Source organism: Nansenia antarctica, assembly GCF_963989245.1.
Source record: "Nansenia antarctica genome assembly, chromosome: 6".
Classification (NCBI taxonomy): domain Eukaryota; kingdom Metazoa; phylum Chordata; class Actinopteri; order Argentiniformes; family Microstomatidae; genus Nansenia; species Nansenia antarctica.
In genome coordinates, this window is record NC_137676.1 from 42,493,841 (window position 1) to 42,517,526 (window position 23,686).

At 44.7% G+C, this 23,686-nt stretch overlaps 4 protein-coding genes across 4 annotated transcripts; 1 reads left to right on the top strand and 3 right to left on the bottom strand.

Annotated features, from left to right (window-relative positions):
• Window positions 1–332: 332 nt before the first annotated feature.
• htr6 (5-hydroxytryptamine (serotonin) receptor 6) lies at window positions 333–6,384 on the bottom strand (the record flags this gene model as incomplete). Its single annotated transcript, XM_080534504.1, has 3 exons — window positions 333–692; window positions 4,542–4,676; window positions 5,431–6,384. 3 exons carry the CDS (start codon window positions 6,382–6,384, stop codon window positions 333–335), a joined length of 1,449 nt encoding a protein of 482 aa, XP_080390630.1.
• A 1,336-nt stretch (window positions 6,385–7,720) lies between these two features.
• micos10 (mitochondrial contact site and cristae organizing system subunit 10) lies at window positions 7,721–9,215 on the bottom strand. The gene is made up of 4 exons (XM_080534995.1): window positions 9,083–9,215; window positions 8,359–8,406; window positions 8,043–8,152; window positions 7,721–7,861 (listed from the first exon to the last, which is right to left on the bottom strand). The coding sequence occupies exons 1-4, from the start codon at window positions 9,144–9,146 to the stop codon at window positions 7,853–7,855; spliced, it is 231 nt and encodes a 76-aa protein (XP_080391121.1). The 5' UTR covers window positions 9,147–9,215; the 3' UTR covers window positions 7,721–7,852.
• Window positions 9,216–9,523: 308 nt separating this feature from the next.
• Window positions 9,524–20,856, bottom strand: sike1 (suppressor of IKBKE 1). Its single transcript, XM_080534992.1, has 5 exons — window positions 20,421–20,856; window positions 20,213–20,318; window positions 19,834–19,976; window positions 10,641–10,754; window positions 9,524–10,480 (listed from the first exon to the last, which is right to left on the bottom strand). Exons 1-5 carry the CDS (start codon window positions 20,577–20,579, stop codon window positions 10,361–10,363), a joined length of 642 nt encoding a protein of 213 aa, XP_080391118.1. The 5' UTR covers window positions 20,580–20,856; the 3' UTR covers window positions 9,524–10,360.
• On the top strand, window positions 16,201–18,737 carry LOC308159627 (polyadenylate-binding protein 1-like; the record flags this gene model as incomplete). Its single annotated transcript, XM_080533446.1, has 4 exons — window positions 16,201–17,070; window positions 17,196–17,624; window positions 17,974–18,034; window positions 18,643–18,737. 4 exons carry the CDS (start codon window positions 16,201–16,203, stop codon window positions 18,735–18,737), a joined length of 1,455 nt encoding a protein of 484 aa, XP_080389572.1.
• Window positions 20,857–23,686: the final 2,830 nt, after the last annotated feature.

The following is a 23,686-nucleotide window of genomic DNA, read 5'->3' on the forward strand; positions in this document are numbered from 1 at the left end:
ACATTCCTCTTTTCCACTCCATATTTTTTTCCATGTAATTGGTTTTGGTTGTCATGGTAATCCCAGTGAGGGATTACGTTAGACGCACCGAGTGTCTTACCCAGTGATCCTCAATTCCCAGTTATTCTCTGTCCTTTCATCCTGTATGCTCATTCAGTTACAGTCTCTAGTCTAGACAATTTTTCCACCTCCCCCTCAATGCTCTGACCTATGGCTCGTTTGACCCGTGCTATTCAACATACTGTATGTTTCAGTATGACTCCTATCGGAGGATCACAAAGCTTCCTCTTTACCTCCCACTCTCTCTCTCTCCTCTCCATTGTGTCCTGCAGTTAGTCCAGTGTGTCCACCTGATTGGGCAACAGCAACGGCAGCTCAATCCCAGCGTGCTCAGCAGCGTCAAACAGGTTGACGGCATCTGTGGCGGTGGCAGGGGGCTGCGGTGGGTCAGAGGGCAGGGAGGACGGGGGCTCCGTGGGCAGGTTGGGGTCGCCGGAGTTGCGGAGGGAAAGGGAGAGGGCAGGGGACGGCCGGCGGGGTGAGCGGGAGGTGCAGCAGGGTAGTAGCCTCCCCAGAGCTTGTTTAAAGTCGCGCATAAAGAGTGGGTAGATGATGGGGTTCATGGTGCTGTTGCAGTAGCCCAGCCATGTGATGGCATCAAAGAGTGCCGGCGGCACACACTCACACACCGCCTGAGGGGAGGAAGGAAAGGCCGTTAGACTGGGCCATGTCTGAAAGCTCATACTTCAGTCTAGTTAGCCGGCTTTTTGAGTGAAAGATTAGTGTTAGCCAGAATGCAAATTTTAATCAAATTTAGCACACTTTAAATGCTAGGATGTCATACTAGTTTCTGAACACTGTTCAGGAAGTGAATTCGGATTTCAGTGGCACAGATCAAATGGAGCAAGAAAGGGGGGCAGGCTGTAGAGAAATTGCAGTGAACAACATGGTTGAGCTAGAGGTGTATGTTAAAATGTGTTGCCTACTGTATATATTTTTATTAAAGTGTAGGCTCTAAATAGTATGTAGTATGGTTAATATGTAGTAGTAGACTATAGGCCGCATGAGCGTTTGGACACAGCCTTGGCCTGTGTCTCAAAGTCTTTCCTCGATTCCTTGTGTCTTCTCCTTGGACCCTCTCCAATATGTGATGAGAAGGCAAGGAGGACACGAAGAATAGAGGAAAACTGAGATTCAGTCATTCATACAACATTCATATAACCCTAACCCAACAACATTTTGTAAGATTAGTCTCAGTAGCCTCCTGTTAGCCTACTTCCATTTGCAGTGGTTATGAAAAAAAACAAAGACACAAGGCTATTTAGAATGTTGGGTCATGTCTCTTAAAACTATTTCTGAAATGCCTCTGTAGATGATATTGTGGTATAGCATGCATGGTGTACTACTATTCTCTTTAGCGGCTTCCAGACAAGATTTTTTTACAGCTCAAATGTACATACAGTGGGGGAAATAAGTATTGAACAACATTTTGTCTTATTTCCAATGAGCCTATTCAAGTGAAATGTGCACCATACTATGGTGCAAACTCAAACAATCCAGACAAAACATCTAAACATTAAAGTCCATATGTAAATAAAGTTGTGTGTAATAAAGTGGAATGAAACAGGAAAAAAGTATTGAACACACTAACTGAAATTAATTAATTTAATAAATACTTAGTGGAGAAACCTTTGTTTGTAATGACAGCTTCAAGGCGCTTTCTGTATGAAGTAACTAATCGGCCGCGGTATTCAGGTGTGACTTTGGCCCATTCCTCTACACAGATTGTCTTTAAATCTTGAAGATTGCGGGGGGCCCTCTTGTGAATCTGGATCTTCAGATGCTTCCACAAATGTTCAATTGGGTTTAAGTCAGGTGATTGACTGGGTCATTCCAACAAGTTGATTTCCTTTCTCTGAATCCAATTGCGAGTTTCCTTTGCTGTATGCTTTGGATCGTCCTGCTGGAAGGTCTACCCATGTCTCATCCTCAGCATCCTGGTGGATGGCAGCAGGTTCATCTCAAGAATCTCTCTGTACATGGCTCCATTCATTGTTCCTTCAATGATATGAAGTCTGCCAGTACCACGAGAGGAGAAACAGCCCCACACCATGATACTTCCACCTCCAAACTTCACTGTTGGTATAGTGTTATTCGGTTGATGCACAGTGCCATTTCTCCTCCGAACATGGTGTGTTGTGTGACAGCCAAAAAGTTACATTTTGGTCTCATCTGACCAGAGTACATGCTCCCAGTAGTTCATTGGCTTGTCCAAATGTTGTTTGGCAAACCTTAAACAAGCTTCAACATGTCTTTTTTTCAGTAGTGGAGTCTTGCAGGCTGAGTGTGCACAGAGGCCATGGCGGTGGAGTGCATTGCCTACTGTCCTTTCTGTCACAGTTGTACCTGCTGCCTTTCTGGAGCTCTTTCCTTGTGGTCCTTGGCTCTTTGGCTACTCTTCTATGTATCCTTCTGACTCCCTGATCAGAAATCTTGTGAGGAGCTCCTGTGCGTGGCCGGTTGATGGTGGAGTGATGTTGCTTCCACTTACGGATAATGTGTTATCCGACTTTTAAAATGTGACCTATATTTGACCTACATTGACTAGTGTGAACATTCCACGGCCCTGAACAGACCAGCTACTCTGTATACTGCAAGTATATCTAGATGTATGATATATAATATATAGGATAACATATATAGGATAACATGTTACAACCGGTTTCATTTTAAAGTTTTTGTGCAGCGGCAGCCGGTAAAGATATGAGCAAGATATAATATGAGCAGTTGTTTTCTAGGGTGCAGGGTTGCCAGATGGGGGCGGATTACCGCTGAATGGGCTACTGGATTTAGCGGTTATGGGCTGGTTAGGCTGTAAATTGTCAATCCCATCTGGCAACCTTGCTAGAGTGACGTAAAAGTCGCATTAAACGCGACTTGACAGTTCAGACGGGGGCACGTTGCTAAATATCAGACATGTATCCGATATAATACCACGATACAATACCACCACGGTCATGCATAAATCAGACCTGAGTCGCGTGTCTACAAAAAAATCAGATTTGGGTCACATTTCACTGCAGTGTGAACGTAGCCCTAGTGTGTTCAATACTTTTTTCCTGTTTAATTCCATGAATATATTACACACAACTTTATTTACATATGGACTTTAATGGTTTGATTTTTTGTCTGGATTGTTTGGGTTAATACCAAAGTCTGGTGCAAAGTTCACTTGAATAGGCTCATTGGAAATACATTTACTGGACAAAATATTGTATGAAAGTAATTGGGGACATAACCATTAACAGAGCAGCTGGGGACATTAGAGAGTAGACTGGCAGGTGTTGGGGGAGGGGCCCTGATGAGAAAGGGAGGCAGTGGGAAGGTGAAAAAAGGGAGGGGGGCATTCACACACCACATTGAGTGCCAAGAGGGAGGAGAGCAGGCACACTCAAGCCCTCTGTCTGTTCTGTAGGAGAGGAGTGAGGGACGCAGATGGAAATCAAAATGACTGGATCATTGAAAGCCTGGAAACCGCACTGCCATAATTACCAATGAAGATTAAACCCATTTATGTTACTCACTTAAATCTTGAAGTATTTGTATCTTCTCCTCTTTTTCATCTAATTATGCATCTCATCAGCCCCCCCCGTCCACTCACCCAAAAAAAGAAATTGAAAGAGACAAGACCTGACCTCAACCAAAAATGGTAATTTGATGTGTTGTTTCTAACCCAAGTCTTGGTATGAGTAATTTCTCATATACCCAGGATGCCAGTCTTTTTCCTTCTTGGATAGCAGGGATTGGCAGGGCAACCGCACTGGGACGACTGGCCAATACTAAAATAGACTGGTCTCCAAGACTTTTTTTTCTTGTATTTTCACACATTGCTTTAATGCTCAACCACTTGGCAACACACCAGCCATGATAAACTCTGGTGTTAAAATGGTAAAAACATCCCTAAGAATTCACTCAGGTGAATGGAATGTGGAACTGATCACAGCCCAGAACAAAAAGCAAAATGATTGCTCATTGTTGACCGTGAATTGAAATGGACTAGTCAACAGCTGAGATATCCTTTGAAAATCTAACAAAGCTTCAAATTCATTAAAGAATCTACCTTCATTGTCTCTAGAATTCTGTAATTAAATGCAACAGTTGTGGGTAGAGAGTAGAAGAGAGATGAATTGTATGTGTGTGACAGACCAGAGGACATTGTTAAGCTGAAATCTTAATCATAAAATCCTCTTGTTCCTTCACCACTAGAGCTCTTAGGCTTTATAACCCAATATATACATTTGTATATTTTAGTAGTACATTTCCAACACATCACGTCATAGTGTGCTAGTTTATATCAGTATACATTTACTCTTCTAACTCCAGCGTGTTTGATCCAATCGACACTGTTAACTTGCATTTCCACATATTGTGTTTTAATTCTGTGTACGGTAGTTCTAGTTCTTGGAACTTGAAAGCAGTATTTCTTCAACTAAACCCCTTATTTTTTATCTTGACACATGCCAAGTCTGTGCCTCACTAACCTGGGCCATGTTTGTGATGAAGAAGGGCAGCCAGGCGCCGAAGAGGAGGCCCAGCAAAACTCCCAGGGTCAGGCTGGCCTTCAGTGCCCTCCTGCCCTGTCTGTGAGCCAGCCTGCGCTCGCTGTTCACCGAAAGCTGTGGAGAGAGGGGGAGAGAGGGCAGGTGGAGACTAGGGCTGCATCTTAATAGTGCAAAAGTGTGTTCCTCTACTTTCTCCTTTACTTTTGCTGCACTGGTAGCAATCATTCACTGTTCTTGTGCTAGCTTGTTGTGGTATCTGTGACGAAGACACAGAGAGGTTTGAGAGATGGTATGTAACAGTTATATTCAACAAAATATAATGCTTCCATGAGAAGTGTGTAAGGGTAAATGATGCAGTGCATTAATACAACACAAGGTCTATGCTGTCTATTCTAGCCACTTCTCCATCAACAGGCTCCATCATGCTGTCGCCCTTTCCCTCTCTGGCATTCTTTAATTTTCATTTCATTAAGTGAAGCTTCAAACTCCTTTATCTACAACATAAGTGTTGTATAAGTAGATGGAATGTATACATTGTTCAGGTACTTAATCATTTTCATGGAGTTGAGAGACCTGGCCAGGCCAACAGACACACAATGTGCCAATAGTTTTAATTTGAGTTTAATCAATCCCCTGGGTTTTAATTGGCTTTTCTCTTCCTTCCATTCTATTCTCACCCTCTTGGATCCTTCTCCTAAGTCGATGGCTATGCTTAAATAACCTTACCGAGTTCCTCTCATTTGCCTTTCTACATTGACAACTGCTGAAAGGGCTCAACAGGTGAGAGCAACTTGATGGAAGCCTTCACAGTGATCATGCAGGAGAGACAGCGTAATGACATCATAACCTTACCACCTCTCACTCTTACCAGTACATGCCGTGATACCGGAGGTTCATGATGGCTGTAGTCGTCTCCATCAGCCTGCCCAGTGGCACCGCCGGGAGAGGGAGGATGGGAGGGCTCCCCAGGCAAGTGATGCGGGTACGGGGGGTGACTGAGTGCCGCCACCCGCCGTGCCTGCCGCCGTGCCGCCAGGAGGATACGACAGTACGTGAAGCAGATGGCAGTAGAGGGCAGGAAGAAGGTCAGGCAGGATGCCACCAGGGCAAAGGGCAGTGTGACCCGCAGGCGGCACTGGAAGGACAGGCCTCCAGATGGCGACAGCTGGAAATAGGACGCCGGATACAGTGCACTCAGCTCCGGGTACGTGCTGACGTTGACGCTGCCAGCACCGTGCATCAGGACGTGCCCGCTCCCGTGGCCCAAGCTGTGCCAGTTCATCTCAATGGGCAGGAAGGATGCCAATGCCGCCAACCCCCAGGCCGCTGCCACCAGGAGCAGGGCCCGGGGAGGGGTCATCCTCTGCTTATAGCGCAGCGGGGAGATAATGAGGAGGTAGCGGTCCAGACTAATCACACACAGGTTCATAATAGAGGCGCTGCAGCACATGACATCGAAGCAGAGCCACACAGGGCAAAAGCCCGGCCAGAGCACCCAGGCCCCGCACAACACGTTGAGCATGGCCGGGGGCATGACAACTAGGGCCACCATCAGGTCCGACAGGAAAAGTGACACCAGGAAACAGTTAGAGGTGCAGCGCAAGGAGCGTTGGGCAAACACCAGGGCGATCAGCAACATGTTGCCACATGCCGTCAGCAGGATAATGAGGGTCAGCACGCACGCCAATAGCCAGGGACCGCTGCCACTGATGCCCCATACGGCACTGCTTGTGGGCAAGCTGCCATTATAGCTACCTAAAGGGTTAACACGGTCCACACCTACTGGAAGTCCTGCTGCCTCTGAACCAGGTGAGTCCCCCATAGCAGTAGTTGACATCAGTAAATGTGTGAACTCTTGACTTTCTTCTTGGAGTCTGAATGCCGACAGCTGATGTTATTGAGCACAAGAAAGGCTGTCACTTCTGTCTGCCGGTTAGCACTGCCAAAACTTCACTGCAGTTTGAGGAGAATAAAAGAATAAAAGAGAAACGACTGAGGTTTTGATCCATTCAACCCACTTTCACTTCAAAGGTTAACAGGTGGCTCGTGAGGTATAGCTACTGGACATTGTGAAAGCCTCCAGGTGGTCTTGATGCCGCCGCTGCTGCATTCTAAAGTGACAGCACTGTTTCCATCTCTCCATCCTATGAAGTAGTCTTCTCTGCTTCTCCACAGCTTAGAGCCAGAGTGAGCAATTCTGTGGCTGTCAGTGTTTTTCAACGCTGCGTGTCATGATGACACTCGCTGGGGGAGGGCAAATAGAGAGGCTACAAGCTTGTGTGAGAAAAGGCAGTAAGGAAGAAAATGGAAAACAACCAATTATCTTATTTCTGACTACACATGTTCATTGTAAACATTCATGTGGGAGCTTGGATGTGTGTAAACAGCAAAAAAAAAAAAAAAAAAGAGCCAGTCCCTTGATTGTGTGAATGTGGCGTTTATGTCGACTATGGAACAGAGCAAATACCACTGTGGCTGTCATTTGTAAGCAAGACTCTGCCCACAAGTACAGGTGTCATGGCTGGTGTGGTGTTGCCTTTACCGCCCTGCTCCAGTTAATCCCTGTGTCGGCCACTCCAGCGCACCTCCCAGCCAGAGATCTCAGTGTTTGGGGTAGGAGCGTGTCTGAGCATTGAGCTGCTTTACATCTGCTGTATGATTTGATGTTTGAAGATGGCCAAATAGCCATGACCATTTTGTATTATCTTTATAATTAAAGAATTGTCTTGATTTAAGACAATAAATTAAATTAAAACAATTGTAGAGGGTATACGACCCTGAAATGTGTCTTCATAATAGATAAGTGACAGTCAAGGCTGACAAAAACATTTTGTATCAGACAATTATGCAGACTCTATGACACTGTTCTCAATGAGTTCTAAGACAAGGCAAATTAGCCAGCTCAGTCATCGGGCACTTGAGTGCTAATGAGTACTTACAAGATGAAACTGGGCAAATTTGCCTCCATTCCAAATCCAGTGTTTATGTTTTCTCAAATGAATAGCAACATTGTATCGTTAGCTACATTTCTCATTTCACTCTTTTGCATTGATAACACAACATATCTCATTAATCTTTCAACTCGGGAGGAAACAAATACTTCAATTTTCATGATTTTATGATTCTTTTATTACTGAAAAACAGACTGTCCTGTTGAGGCACATAGAAATGATACTGAACATATAGGGGGGGTCAGCCCACAGAAAGACAGTCTGAATGGAGGCCAGTGCAAATGATGGGCACCAAAAAAAGAACAAAAGGGAGGAAAAAAAGACTTGCTTGATATGTGATTACTGCTCCTGTGAGGGGAAGATAACAAAAATAAAGAAAAAATTATTAAGATGCATATCCCTATGGCCAAAAACACAACATGATTATACAATGCATGTATGGGTATTGAACTTCAGTCAGATTAGATATACAATGCATTGGCGTGTGCCTCATTGTGTAGTGTGTGGAACTGTGGATGTATTTACTAACCTTAACTGTATTTTTGAGCAGTAGATATGGTGATCTCAAGTCAGCCTGGCAGTTTGAGTAGGCCATGCCAATCCCTGTTCCTAACCCAAATGCAATCGGCCATGTGCGTCCTGTGGATAAAAACATTTATATAAGCTACTGTATTTTTTTTTTTTACATAAATGCATCTGCATAAATACAGTCCCGTCTGTGATAGATCTGCAGATCTATATTTTTTTCAAAGCTGCAGTGGCTTGCTACTCCGCAAACTGTAAATCCTTTGCTTCATCTGTCTGCATCACCATTCTAGAACCCGCTCTGAAAGCAGTGTACTTACGTTTGAAGAATACCACAGAAAACACAATTCCTAAGCCCAGTCCAGCACCTAAAATCAGGGGAGAAAAGGAAAAAGAATCAGATTCACACAGAATTGAGGCAGACAGCAGAGTGCTGGTTGCACTGCAGCACCCCAGGGCTGGAAGTGGCATATCTGAACTATTGCCAATTAATAGGTAAGGCTACAATGAAGCATGGCACAATCAATGCCAAAATGTACCTTCCTTCACAGAACAGAGTAGTAGTAAGATGAATATGATTAGGTATATTACAGCTCTGGATCCCTCTCACATTAATGAGATGTGTTTCTCCCTCCCTCTCTCTCTCTGAGACAGTAGCTCATACATACTGGGACAGGGCAGAGAAAGTGGAAATGCACAACCTTCATACAAGCTATGTGACTAGCTGGATGCAACTGTCAATCAGTCTGGCGGCAATGACTGTAGGCAGTCAGTCATGAGAGACAGCTTGCAGGCCACCCGGGTTAAACAACGATTAAGTACGTACTAGCTAGGTGGTGATAGAAGGAGCCAGAAGCCAGGCGGGGTTGTTGTCCTGGCCTATATGCTAGCAGCTAGTGATACTTGTCCTTAGCCAGACCTTCTGGTAGCAATGCAGCCCAGTGATAGCTCTCAGTAGCAAGCTGTCTCGTCAGTGATAATGCAGACTGAGACTGCAACGAACTTAAGTTCTGAAAGAAAACTCAAACTGTAGGGTTTAATTACCAAGTTTCACGGCACTATCTGCGAGGCACCGATCCAACTTTCGTCCCATCTCCTTTTCAGACATGATGTTGTTTTTGGTGGTTGTCAAATGTCAAACCGAGCTGGTCAATGACTGTCGTCAGCCACAGTCTCGCGATAGACTGAAGTCGCCATCTAGCGACGGAGCTGGTTTGTACGTACTCACGCCGTGACGTGTTTCTTACTGGAGTACGGAAGTGCGGATTCCAATGGCGTTTTCAATCGTCTTTTAACTCCGATCAGGTTGATTGATGGTGATGATGACTGTAGGGCTACAAGGGTCCAAGTGTGCATTTCTAAATGCCGATTAATCGATGCAACAATACACCAAATATCAGTATCAAAATTCAATTGAATAATGTATCGTTTTTAATGAATACTATCTATTTGACACACCATTACCACATCAATAAATGTGCTCATAATAGCAATAATTACAGCTTTCTTTTGCAATTATTATGACAATATATTTTTCCTGAGATAACAATATACAACTTGCCAACAATGAGTCTAGCTGTTGGATTGTAAAAAGGGAAAGTATTTCTCAAACAGTGAAGCCAAGGATACCATACAAATAAAGGGTGTAGGTCAGGCGGGTTGCATTGGCTAAAGACCCACCAGCATTCAAATGCTGAAGACTAAAACATGTTACACTCTATTATGTTACATAGTTATTCTACAAACAGACATTGACAAAATGTATCAAACAGTCCTAAAGCGGCATAAAATTACATACAGATTATGTGCTGTTACACTCAGATACAAGCAAGTGAGGCTGACAGTCAGACTAAACTGATTTGACTAAAACATCTGGAGATGTCCACAGCTCAGGGTTAGGAAAACAATAAAGCTTGCATTTGGACAGCGCAACATCACTTACAGTGAAGAATCATATTTAGTTTGTAAATTGATAGCAAAAATGACATGTTGCAAGATGTTGAACAGAGACACTGAAACCCAAGAGGCAAATGTAGGTCTCTTTGGCTAATACAGTTTCAAGCTCTTAAAACTATCTGCACAAGGTTCTCTTTCCAAGAGAAACAGTTGCCATACACAAACAAGTGGCTTCTTCTTTCTTGTCTGTGTTGGTACCGTGCTTCTGCTCCTATGAGGATACATCTGATAAACCACAAAACAAAATGTGGACTTTCACAACAAAAAAGGGGGTTGACCTGAGGTGAAGATGCAATCAGTCCTGCCTCCTGGCCCTGAGGGACTTTTCTATCCCCACCCACAATCTACATTCCTCTATGGATTCCATCACTGATTGGTCCCTGGTTGGGGTTCTTCCTCCGTTGCCGGTTGGCTGGAGTCTTCCTTCGACGCCCTCACAGAACTCTTACTGATGGTCAGTAAATCCCGCAGCTCCTTGTTTTCAATCTACATGGATGAAAAACGGCAGCATAATGAAATTGCAGTCAGTGACTGGAGAAAAAAAACGTACTGTAAAAACTAATTAGGCCTAATAATAACTATTATAGATATGCATTGGTGTATGTTGACATTGTCATTTGCTTGATTACTAATGTCATTTGTTTACCTCTAGCTGGGCCAGTCTCTCTCGCACAGAGCAGTAGTGCTGATCATCCACCTGGACAGCTCTTCGCATCACCTGACCCATCTCACATATCCGCTCCAGTTGGCTTTGCACTTCCTGAATGAAAGAAGAATCCAAATTCAAATGATGTATGTAATTCTAGTATTTATAACAAAACATTTACATACATTTACTGTCCTCAACCCTGGAAAAAAAGGTTATCCTGGACTACATTCAAATACAGCAAATATTTCACAAAAGAGCAAATATAAGACTTGAAGACTATTCTGTTCCGTTTCAAGTGTATCTTCAATGTGTACCACCAAAAAAAAGGCAAGTTGTGGGATTCGGGTGTGTGTAACCTAGCGAACTAGCACTATGTAACTAGCGCTAGCTAACTAGCTAACTCCCCTGCACCCCCCCGGCGAAGACCGCGTTTCTCTAGCTCACCCAGAGGCCAAGTTGTGGGGTTCGGGCGTGTGTGTGTGTGTGTGTGTGTGTCTCTCTCTCCCTCTCTGTCTCTCTCTCTCTCTCTTACCCTTTCTTGTTGGATCTAGATCAGTGGGACACCTGTAAAGCCCAATGCACACGGCGCGCGATTTTGTGGCACGACAACATTCGATTCTCAATTCACACCACCGAAGTGAGTGGGTGTGAATGGAGAATCGAATGTTGTCCTGCGACAATTTTGCATCGCAATTCACACGACGGCGTGCGATGCGATATTGTCGCACGACAACATTCGATTATCGCACGCCGTGTGCATTGGCTTTAAGAGTTAAGTGGCAGTTGGTCGTTGCTATGACAAAACATATTTTTAAATTGTTCTTCTCAGTGCCTCTCCACACTGTTGTCAAGATTCCATCATTCATTTTCTATGGGGTTTTTTCTCCACAAAAAGTCCAATTGTGTCTATGTGTGTGTGTGTGTGTGTGTGTGTGTGTGTGTGTGTGTGTGTGTGTGTGTGTGTGTGTGTGTGTGTGTGAGTGAGTGAGTGAGTGTGAGTGGGTCACCACCCTGCACCACCCGCGAAATCCGCGTGTCTATTCGGTTGTTAAGTCTGACGTCAAACGTGACGTTTAGCAATTTCCGGTTCCAAACCAGAAATTCCCTGCACCAGAGTACCAGTGTACTACAGCGGTAGAATGACAGTTCAATCGTTTTTTAGACTCGGATCTATTTATACAACAAGGGACACAGCACTTTCCCGATTTCTTCTCCACAAAACGAGGAATTGTGGGTAAACTGTATGCCGTAACCTTCCACCACGCAATAGCAAGGCGAGTTGGAACGAGCCGCACGCTATGACACCTCTCATGTCTACCTAAAATATGTACATTTCAAGCCTGCAAACTGCGACACTTTAAATAAATGTGCAATAACACTATTGTGCAATATGACAACCCTAGTCGTCTATCTGTACAGTATAGTACAGTGGATAGTGTACATAGCCTTTATTTATGTAAACCAGCTCCTTCCCTTCTTGTGATTTTTTAAAAAGTGTTTTTTTTTCTTTCCTAACACCAGGGGAGCCACCCCTCCTAAATTTCGTTGTTTGGTACCTGTACTGTAGCAATGACAATAAAGACCATTCATTCATTCATTCATTCATTCATACCTAGTGCCAAAACTGTGGGACAAGTAGCCGGTGCAAATCTTGCTATAATAATAAATAAGTAAACTAGACTGGGTCAATTCCTTTTTGTGAAGTGTGCTTGCCCCCCCTTGCATCCCCTGGTGAGCGGAGATTCGAACTTGCAACCTCCTGCTTACTGGCCAGGCGCTTTAACTAGGGTTGGGTACCGAAAACCGGTACCGGTATGGTACCGGTTACTTTACATTCGGTACCTACCGAACCGAATTGCAACGGAGATTTCGGTTCCTTCCTCTCTCGCCCCCTGGTGTCCGAAATGGACGTTACATGCAACAGTCAACCGCACGTGACATCGCCTGTCAAAGTTCCACTCAGTTCACGTAATCGAGACTGAATCGCTCTCAACATGCGCGAGGCGACACGCTTGCAAAACAGTTTTGTAATTGGTCTGAATGTTTTTTTTTGTTTGTTTTTTTTTTTCTTCAGATTTTATCCCTTTTTCACCCAATTTGGTATCCAATTGAACCCAACCTAGCATCCAATTATCTATCCCCTGCCTATTGCGTAGTATCCGCCGCACGACCCCGTGGCCGGCAGCCCCAGAGGAGATCGCCAGGCAGACTAGCTGACTGGCTCCTCGAGCCCAGCACCGTTATTCCGGCACCCCGGGGGCGCTGTTGCGCGACGGATCCTTGTCCGCTCAATATGCCGCTCCCTGTGTGCCTCGGCCATATCCGGGTCTGGCGAGACCGGGATTCGATCCCAGTCCCCGGTGGGCAGCTTGCACTAGTGGCTAGTGCTTAGACCGCTACGCCACCGCGGGGCTTGTAATTGGTCTGAATTTAGCAGGACATTTTGTTTTAACAACGACACAATATTGGCAGGGGAAAAGAATTGGAGTCGAATTTTTATAGACAACGGATTTACATGCTGGAAAAACATGCAGCTAAAATTCAGGGAACATTTGGACAATACGAGACACAAGGGAGCTGTGGTCGCATGCTATTACAGGGCAATATGTGCGGTGCAAAAATAATCTAAAATCATCACGAACAGAACGGCGGAGGTACGGGTAAACAGGGCTCATGTCGATGTCATCAAAGGTAAACGTTGTTTTTCTCAGATAATATGCATTACCTTGCTGTTGGTTGTTTACCTAATGCTCCATCTGACTGTCACACTGTGATTTGACTGACGCTGTTGTGTAAACAGTTAATGAGTAACGTTAGCCCGTTTTGTGCATGTACTCTCATGTAGGCCTACTTCGTATTGATGAGCTGATAATCTTTCAGTGTGTGTGTGTGTGTGTGTGTGTGTGTGTGTGTGTATGTATGTATGTGACTGTCAGTCACAAGTTTATATTCTACGAATGTTGTTCAGTGCTGTATGCGCGTTCCCGGTTCTGTGTGTACTCTTGTGCTGCGTCTGCAGGTCTTCAGCCAAGGAGACGACATCTGCCTCAAGGGCAACATCATCAGAGACCTCTGAGTCACTATTGACACCAACTATAGTCTCAATCACTATGGACACCAACTATAGTCTCCATCACTATGGACACCAACCATAGTCTCCATCACTATGGCGACCAGCATTCACCTTCCCCATGCAGACCAGCTACAGCCACTGTCACCATGTAAACTGTCAGCCTTTGTCAGTATGGAGCTTCAGCCTCCATCATGGAGACTATTAACACATCCCTTGTGGAGCAGCACTGACAGACTTTACCAAGCATCCGTTTACTGTAGTTATATCAGTATTACTAGTGATGCTCCGATCTGATCGGCGCCGATCGGTATCGGCCGATATGGCCTTGATCGGTTTTGATCGGAGTTCTCAAAACGGCCGATCAAACACGACCGATCAGTTTACAAAATGGCGCCGCCAGTCTGGAAATATTACACAGTGTCGGAAAGAGACAACAAATATGCAGTTTGTAATGTCTGCTCAAAAGAAATTCCTCGCGGAGGAACGCACGCAAGGACTTTCAATACCACGAATATCATACGGCATTTGCTGCGTTCGTCGATTCGCTCCGAGAGCGCCGAAGCGCACACTGGGCTCGACGTCATAAAGGGACCGAGTGCTTTGATTGGACGAGAGGCGTTCCACGAGTGCTGGTCAGAGTTCCAGCGCGACTTCACGAGCGTAGTGTAGGTAGTGTTCAGCGACGTCATGTGACCCCGCGAGCAGGAAGTCACTAAGCTAGACTAAGGTCCATAGCAACAACAACTATTAGCGCGCGAGTTTTAGGTCTTCCTCTGTGCACCTAGCGAGCGACTTTTCAGCATAGCAGGACATATGAGATGATAAGAGGAACAGGCTGAGTGCCAAAAACGCTGAGATGCTTGTATTTCTCAAGGCTAATCTGCCAGTGATGCTGCTTAAGTAAGGTTTGAGTCTGAAATCTCCTTAGGTGCAATGTTTTGTTTTTTTGTTTTATTGATTATTGCTGACTTGCTGTCTTATCTCCTCCTAAATATGACTTGAAACTGACTGACTTGAAACAGTATTTTATATTTGGCTATAGCCTGTTTATGTTGCAGTTTAGTTTGGGTATGTTTATTGTTCCTCAGGAAAGCTACAGTATAAGCTCCAAGTTCTCTAAGAGCCCCTAGTTCCTCTCATTCGAGTGGAATGTTGCACATTTGATGTGACAGTGTACATTTTATTTATTATGATTTTCATTTTCACATTTTATTTGTTTTTCCTGAAGTAAGCTACAGGTGGTTGTGAATTCAATAAAACAGATGGTTGTCAATTCATGATACTTTCTCATCTCCTAATTTCATTTGAATACTTAATATACAATGTCAATGGTGTTAAGAATAATTAAAAACATAAATAATGCTACACAATAAATAGAATGCTTCAATTGCCATTTTCGACGCTGTGATCGGTGATCGGTGATATCGGATCGGCAGATCACTGATTCCAGTGATCGGTGATCGGTGATCGGCACCAAAAACCCTGATCGGAGCATCTCTAAGTATTACACAGTTTACTGTAGTTATCAGTATTACACAGCAGTGAGATGTAGTTATATCAGTATTACACAGTTTACTGTAGTTATATCAGTAGTACACAGCAGTGAGATGTAGTTATATCAGTATTACACAGCAGTGAGATGGGACAGTTATGGTATTTTGGGCCCCAAAACAACGCTAACTTTGATATACTTGGGTATCCATAAACCATAATGAGGTTTACTGAAAAGAAAAAGTAAAACAGCTGGAAGCAATATCTGACTGTTTGTCAGTCTTACATCTGAAGCTCTCTGTCTACACAGTTATGTGTAGGAAAGTTAAAGTTATTTAAACATTTGAAAAAGTGCTGAATTCAACTTGTTGTTTAGAGAATGAACAAAGAAATATCTATTAGTTCAATAAATAGTTACATTGTTTCAAATGTTTCAACTTCTTTCAAAGTGTTCTATGAAATGATTTTTCAGAAGGCTCTGCCAACATGGATGGACCAGGACTGTAGCTCCCATTGAGACACACAGAGGACATGACCTTGGTGGTTTTGAGCCATAATTCAACCAGTCCGATTGCTGTGAAATGACTTGTGATTAATATAATAATAATAATAATAATAAGAATAATAATAATAATAATAATAATAATAATAACTTTTTATTTGCATAGTGCTTTTCCTGCAAATGTTGCAGCTATGTGTAATATGGTCAACTCTCTCTCTCTGGGAAAGACATGCTTAAGGGCCTCTAAATGGACCCTGGCTATGGTCTGTGATGTAACAATGACTGAAGTTAGAATTCTTCTAAAACATTACATACATCACATCCAGTCATTAAGAATCTCACAGTGTGATGACATAACAAAGTTCTAGAATCCATCTGCAGTACACATGCTGTTCATTTACCTGCAAGTCCTCTGTGAAGAGCTAGATAGATAGACAGTTATTTGTTTCACACACTTTTCCAAACTTTTTCCAATCTTACAGTCAGCAGACATGAATCCTAGTGCGTCTATTCAATCGATGGCCTCCTTGTATGTAGGAGATCTCCACAGGGACTCCACTGAGGGAATGCTGCATGAGAAATTCAGCCCTTCTGGTCCAATCATCTCTATAAGAGTGTGCAGGGATTTGATAACACGCCGATCTCTTGGGTATGCCTTTGTCAACTTTCACCAGCAAGCTGACGCAGAGCGTGCCCTGGACACCATGAACTTTGATGACGTTAATGGAAGACCTATGCGCATCATGTGGTCTCAGCTTGACCCTTCTCTGAGGAAAAGTGGGGTCGGCAACATCTTCATCAAGAATTTAGTGAAGACTTTTGACAGTAAGCACCTCTACGACATGTTCTCTGAGTTTGGGGACATCCTTTCCTGCAAGGTAGCATCTGATGAGAATGGCTCTAAAGGCTTTGGCTTTGTGCAGTATAATACCCAGGAGGCCGCTGAGAGAGCTATTAAGAGACTCAATGGCATGTTATTGAGTGGCAGAAAAGTGTTTATTGGACACTTCAAATCTTGCGATGAACGAGAGGCTGAACTTGGATCCAGGGCTCGAGAGTTCACTAATATTTACATCAAAAACTTTGGAGAGGATATGGATGACCAACGCCTTAAGGAGAGGTTTGAAAGATTTGGACCAGCCCTGAGCGTCCGTGTCATGACTGATGGCGCTGGTAAATCCATGGGTTTTGGATTTGTCAACTTCGAAAGGCATGAGGATGCCAAGAGAGCCATTGATGAGATGAATGGCCAGGAGATAAATGGGAGATGGATCTACGTGGGCCGTGCCCTGAAGAGAGAAGAGCGCCAGACTGTGCTGAAGCGGCAGTTTGAGCAGATAAAGCAGGGCTGCAGATACCAGGTGTGTGTTTATGAAAGAAATATACATATACTGTATAAGTAAAATAAGGGGATAGTCATGGTAAACATTGTTGATGTATTTGAGGGATGAAAAACATCTCACTAAACAGGGTTTCTCTCTACCAGGGTGTCAACCTGTATGTGAAGAACTTGCATGACCGCTTGGATGATGAGCAGCTGCACAAGGAGTTCTCCCACTTTGGAACGATCACCAGTGCAAAGGTGATGATGGAGGGTGGACGCAGCAAGGGATTTGGCTTTGTGTGCTTCTCCTCCCCTGAGGCGGCCACCAAGGCTGTGACTGAGATGAACGGCCGCATCTCGGCCACCAAGCCCCTGTATGTGGCCCTGGCCCAGAGCAAGGAGGAGCGCAAGCCTCACACAACCAACCAGCACATGCAGAGGATGGCCAGCGTCTGCATCGTTCTCAACCCAGACATCAACCTCTACCAGGTTGCTCCCCCACCTGGATTCTTCATGGCTGCCATTCCACAGGCCCAGCAGCCTGCTGTCCATGTCCAGGACCAAAAGCCTCTCCCTGCCTCCATTCTGGCTGTCGCTGCCCATGAGGACCAGAAGCAGATGATATGTGAGTCTATTTGTTTGTTTCTATGGATCTCCATTAGCTGTTAGTTACTGTTACTGATATTTACTCTCCCTCCCTCCAGGTGAGAGTCCCATCTCATCCATCCACAACATGCTAGATGTCGCTGTGCTGGAGGCCCAGTGGGCTGAGGAGGCTGTACAGAACGTGGCCCTGGCCCAGCGCAACAAGGAGGGCCAGGCTCACAGCACCAACCAGCACATGCAGAGGATGGCCAGCCTCTGCACTGTTCCCAACCCAGACATCAACCTCTACCAGGTTTCTCCCCCACCTGGATTCTTCATGGCTGCCATTCCACAGGCCCAGAACTGTGCTGCCCCATGTTGGACCAACCAGCTGGCTCTCACCTCTCCGCACAAAGGTCAGTATATTTAATGAAGCCACCCTGCACATAGAGACAAGACCACTATCCAAAGATTTGCCATAAATATATTTGATTATGATTATCTTCCCTCTCAGCTACCCAGGCCTTGAGAAAGCGTCCTGAGTCTATTTGTTTGTTTCTATGGATCCTCATTAGCTGTTACAGTTACTGATATTTACTCTCCCTCCCTCCAGGTGAGAGTCCCATCTCACCCATCCACAACATGCTAGATGTCGCTGTGCTGGAGGCCCAGTGGGCTGAGGAGGCTGCACAGAACGTGGCCCTGGCCCAGCGCAAGGAGGAGCGCCAGACTCACACAACCAACCAGCACATGCAGAGGATGGCCAGTGTCTGCACCGTTCCCAACCCAGACATCAACCTCTACCAAGTTGCTCCCCCACCTGGATTCTTCGTGGCTGCCATTCCACAGGCCCAGCAGCCTGCTGTCCATGTCCAGGACCAGGAGCCTCTCCCTGCCTCCATTCTGGCTGTCGCTGCCCATGAGGACCAGAAGCAGATAATACGTGAGTCTGTGTGTTTATTTCTATGGATCCCCATTAGCTGTTACAGTTACTGTTACTGATATTTACTCTCCCTCCCTCCAGGTGAACGTCCCATCTCATCCATCCACAACATGCTACATGAGGAGGCTCAGTGGGCAGAGGAGGCTGCACAGAAATCTGGCCACATCCCATCTTGAGTTCCAAGCGGCTAAGATCCAGACTTTTTAAACCGACTTCACCGATAAAGCATATTTAAGCATTGAAAAGATATTGCAATATTAATAAATTATTTCATTACAAAATTAAATTGATTGACTCAGCTATGTCTAGAAAAGGGTAAGCTGGACCTCGATGATACAAGTTAAAGCCCTGGTTGGACCAGATAGACCAGGCCAAGACCAGCAATGCACCTCCCAGCTCAGCATCGCTGTCTTTCTCTCTCCACAACTAGATGAGCTACGCTGCTTTTGAAGATGAACAAGCCTATTCGAACATTAGACTTATTGTGTGTGTGTGTGTGTGTGTGTATTTTTCTATTGGAACTGTTCGTCACTATACAACCCACTCTGAGCTCATTGTTTTTTGTGTCTTACGGGGTCTGAAACAAACGGTTCAAAGTCCAAAACTATTAATGGCAGGATCTATATATGTTGATATTTTCAGTGACAGTGAGTCCCTCAACGTTTTGCTGTAAAAATTGTGAATATAGACCCACAATTGTAGCCATGCAAGCAAGTTATAAAATGTGTAAAACATTAATTTTAAAAAACGATGTTGTTCACTGTGACAGTTGGAAATTCCACCATTCATCCCTATGGGAAATTGTGTCCACAAAAAGTCAAATTGTGGGAGAACCGTATGTCGTAACCTTCAGTTGGACAATAGCAACGCGAGTTGGAACGAATTGCACGTTTTTATGTCTCATGTCTACCTAGTGCCAAAGCTGTGGGACGAGTAGCCGGTGCAAATGTTACTATAATAATAAATAAATATATATGTACTATGTACAATAACAATAAGTGTGCCTTGCAGTAGCAAGCACACTAGACAGGGACAATTCCTGTGGAAATTGCTACGTGTGCTTGCCCCTCACAACCAGTAGGGGGCAGTTCAGTGGCCTCTGGGCCAGCCCCCTACACCTGGGCCACTCTCCTGCACCCCCCTGCGAACACCGCGTTTCTCTAGCTCACCCAGGGGTGGAGTTGTGGGATTCGGGTGTGACACTTAATAATATATAATGTACAATAACAATAAGTGTTGCTTGCTACTGCAAGCACACTTAATGTTGTGTACCTTAGCATGGTCCTCATGGAGGCTGAGCACAGGCTTTGTATCCAGATCCTTCTTTTCCATCATTAGTTGTAGCATCCGCTTGCGGTATCTACCCATTATCAGCTCCAGAGCATACTGATGCTCCTCGAGAGATAGCCACAGTTCTGCAGAAAGAAAATAAAACAAATCACATTTTATTTGTCATGTACATCGGATACGGCCGTAATAGACATGATTGACAGTGAAACGCTTTGGGATCATGCTCTTCGTTCAACAACAACAGGTCAACAACATACAATATAATAGTCATTTAAAAAGTGACAATAGCAGTAATGCAATAATGTCAAGTGTGCAACAACGTCTTCTGATGAATACGAATTGAATGTGCATTGTTCCTTGCCTTTATTCTCTTGCTGAAGCTCCTTTATTTGAGTATTCTCCTGCGTTAGAAGGACGTGAGGCTTGTACTTGGACAACTCCTGAATAGCAGAACTTTCCACCAGGTACTGAGGGGGGAAAAGACCGTCAGACTTTCAAGGTGTTCATTCATCTAAATGCCATCAAACATGCTTGCGTATACATACAGCTATAGTTATCTAGCCATTTACCTTGTCTGGGAGGGCATTCCCCACCTCTCTCATACCGTGAACCCTCTGGCTCAGTAGTCCTGACTGCTCAATGAGACCCTCTGCTGCCGTGTCGTGCTCTTTGAGCCTCTCTAGAAGAGTGCGAGCATCGCCGAGAACCTTTTCCAAAGTGCACGCCATTGACTTGTGCCTGTGGCTGCACAACGTTTTCAAACGGAATATGTTTAAGCCCTTAACCCGCCTGTAGCTAGCTAACTACATGGACATGTTCATAAGATACAATGAGCTAAAAATAGCTAGCTAGCTAACTTGTTCCGGAACTGAGGCCGATTTCAGATAGGGGATTGTTTAAATCCGTTTCTAACAGACAAGTAGCCGAATCGTCCCGTAAATTATGAGAATATAGGCCCAAAATGACAAGTATGTGTTAAAAACAAACTCCGTCTCTAGATAAGATTTTGCGTCTTCAGGACCAACACTTGACGCACAGGTTTTACATCACTTCTGCTTTCAATAAGGGTGTTCACGATTGCAACGTCTTAGAATGTTGTTAAATCGTTTTTGACAGTTTCTAAACCATATCAATGCACACAACACACACAAACACTAATATTACAAATGCGAGATATACGAAAAAGAATTTAATCTGTAGATATGTCACATATCTAGATAGATGGAGATCATGTGTAGTGATTACAAATAGGCTACATTGCACATTGTTGGCTGACCAACAATTTCAGAATTCATGGAGACTGCACCTATGGGCAGAGATCTGTGCCACTAGAATCTGAATCTGAATTACTGACTTTGAATTTGAATTACTGACGTTGAATTTGAATTGCTCAATTTGATTTTTTTTTTTTACTTTGAATCACATAATTTGAATTTGTATTCAATTCAGTTATTCAAGTTAAACAATACAAATTCAAATTATGTGATTCAAAGTTTAAAAAAAAAATCAAATTGAGCAATTCAAATTATGTGATTCGAAGTTCCCTGGGTCGTTGTTGATATCCTTGTCTGCGTCGGCAGGAACGTTAGACCTCAGCAGATGATCCACGTGCACGCTGACTTGGCGATGACCCACCTGTACGGTGTAGGTTAGAGGGCCTTTACGGTGTAGGATAACACCTGAGTTCCACAGGCGCTTGGGATGGCGGAAATCACAGACCTTCACCCTCTCCCCCTCACTGAAGTGTCTGACAGGCCTTGAGTGCTTGTCATGGGCCTTCTTCTGCTGTAGTTGATGCTTAACTACAGTGTTTGACAGGTCTGGCTTCAGTAGTGTCAGGCGGGTGCGGGGTTGGCGTTTGAGGAACAGTTCAGCTGGTGTACATTCAGTCACTGTGTGGGGGGTATTTCGGTAGCTGAACAAGAAGCGGGCAAGCCTCTGGTGAGTGGGCACAGCCTGAACCTCCTGCTTAGTCCAAGCCTTCTTGAAGATTTGCACAGCTCTTTCAGCTGCTCCATTTGAGGCTCTCAGTAGGTCGATGGTCTTCTCAGCTGTCATCAGCTGAGTAGGGAACACCTCCATCCACTTTGAGTGAACGTCCGTGACCACCAGGAAGTGCTGTTTGTTTATTTCAGTGTAATCCACATGAATACGCTCCCATGGTGCAGTAGCCCAGGACCACGGATAGAGGGGCGCAGCAGCAGGCTTGCTTCGGACTGCTTCACAGGGAGAACACTGACTGACACACTGCTGTATATCCTGGTCGAGCCCAGGCCACCACAGATAACTCCTGGCAAGAGCTTTCATCCGAGTGATCCCTGGATGACCCTCATGTAGATCTGTGAGCAATCTCTTCCTGAACTTGGGTGGCACCACTACTCTAGATCCCCAGAGTAAACATCCTATCAGTAGAGAGTTGGTCTTTCTTATCTGTGTAGGGACGAAGGTAAGGGTCACTCACATATGCTGGCCAGCCTGCCAGTGTTAAGTCCATCACCTTTGATAGGACCGGGTCTCGTCTGGTTTCCTCTGCTATGTCTGACGCAGATAGTGGCAACTCTTCGATGAGTGAGATCTGGAAAACAGCTGCATCATCTTGACCACCTGAGTCACTGTTGCATGGTAACCTTGATAAAGCATCTGCATTGGCATGGTCACCTGATTTTCTATATTCAATGTTATAGTCGTAGGCTAACAGGATCAGAGCCCACCTTTGCATGCGGAGAGCAGCCAATGTCGGAACAGCTGATTTAGGTCCTAGAATGACCAGGAGAGGCTTGTGATGTGTCAGCAACTGGAACTTTCTTCCATACATATACTTGTGAAATTTCTTCACTCCATAGATTATGCTCAAAGCCTCTTTTTCAACTTGAGCATAATTTTGCTCACTGGGTGTGAGGGTTCGTGAGGCGAAAGCAATTGGATTTTCTTCGCCTGAGGGTAGGACATGTGATATGACGGCCCCAACTCCATACGGAGAAGCATCACACGCCAGTCTCAACTTCTTCTCAGGGTCGTAGTGCGCGAGCCACTTGCTCTGTAGTAGGCGCTGTTTGCAGGTCTGAAAAGCCTCTTCACATTGTGAGGACCATGTCCATTTGGTATCAGTCTGCAGTAGTTGGTGAAGGGGGTGCAGAATCGTTGACAGGTTTGCTACAAACTTGCCATAGTAGTTAAGGAGACCCAAAAATGATCTTAGCTCAGAGACATTAGTGGGTGCTGGTGCACTGACAATGGCCTCCACTTTGCTGTTTGTTGGGTGCTGACCTTGGCTATCGATCTTGTATCCAAGATACTCCACTGAGTCTTTGAGGAACTCACATTTCGACGGTTTCACTCTCACGCCACATTCTTCCAGTTTGCTCATCACCTTGTCCAGTACAGCCATGTGTTTTTCCAATGTGGGGGCTGTCACTAGAATGTCATCCAGGAAACAAACCACATTGTCTATGCCATGTAAGATCTGGTCCATTGTTTTCTGGAATATCGCAGGGGCTGTTGAGATTCCATAGGCTAGACGATGGTACTTGTATAGCCCCTTGTGGGTGTTGACGACTAGATACTGTTCCGATTCTGAGTCTAGCATCAGCTGTTGATAAGCAAACGACAGGTCAAGCTTACTGAAAACCTTACCCCCGGCTAGGGTGGCGAACAGATCCTCGACGTTTGGCAGTGGGTATTCTTCCTTCTGAATACTCTGGTTTATTGTGACCTTGTAGTCTCTGCATATCCTCACACTGCGGTCTTTCTTGGGAACCACGACAATAGGGGCAGCCCAGTCGCTCCTATCCACTTTTGAGATGATGCCATTCTTCTCCAGGCGTTCTAGTTCCTT

What these genes read in the sequence shown, in the direction of transcription:
- sike1 (XM_080534992.1), bottom strand. Translation starts at nt 20,579, where the DNA reads ATGGCGTGCACTTTGGAAAAGGTTCTCGGCGATGCTCGCACTCTTCTA. An exon ending in TCCATGAGGACCATGCTAAG is followed by an intron (nt 10,755 to 19,833) that starts GTACACAACATT and finishes TCTTTCATTCAG; the next exon opens with GAAGTGCAAAGCCAACTGGA. An exon ending in AGAGACTGGCCCAGCTAGAG is followed by an intron (nt 10,481 to 10,640) that starts GTAAACAAATGA and finishes TCATCCATGTAG; the next exon opens with ATTGAAAACAAGGAGCTGCG.
- micos10 (XM_080534995.1), bottom strand. Translation starts at nt 9,146, where the DNA reads ATGTCTGAAAAGGAGATGGGACGAAAGTTGGATCGGTGCCTCGCAGAT. An exon ending in AGATAGTGCCGTGAAACTTG is followed by an intron (nt 8,407 to 9,082) that starts GTAATTAAACCC and finishes CCCTGATTTTAG; the next exon opens with GTGCTGGACTGGGCTTAGGA. An exon ending in TTCTGTGGTATTCTTCAAAC is followed by an intron (nt 8,153 to 8,358) that starts GTAAGTACACTG and finishes TTTTATCCACAG; the next exon opens with GACGCACATGGCCGATTGCA.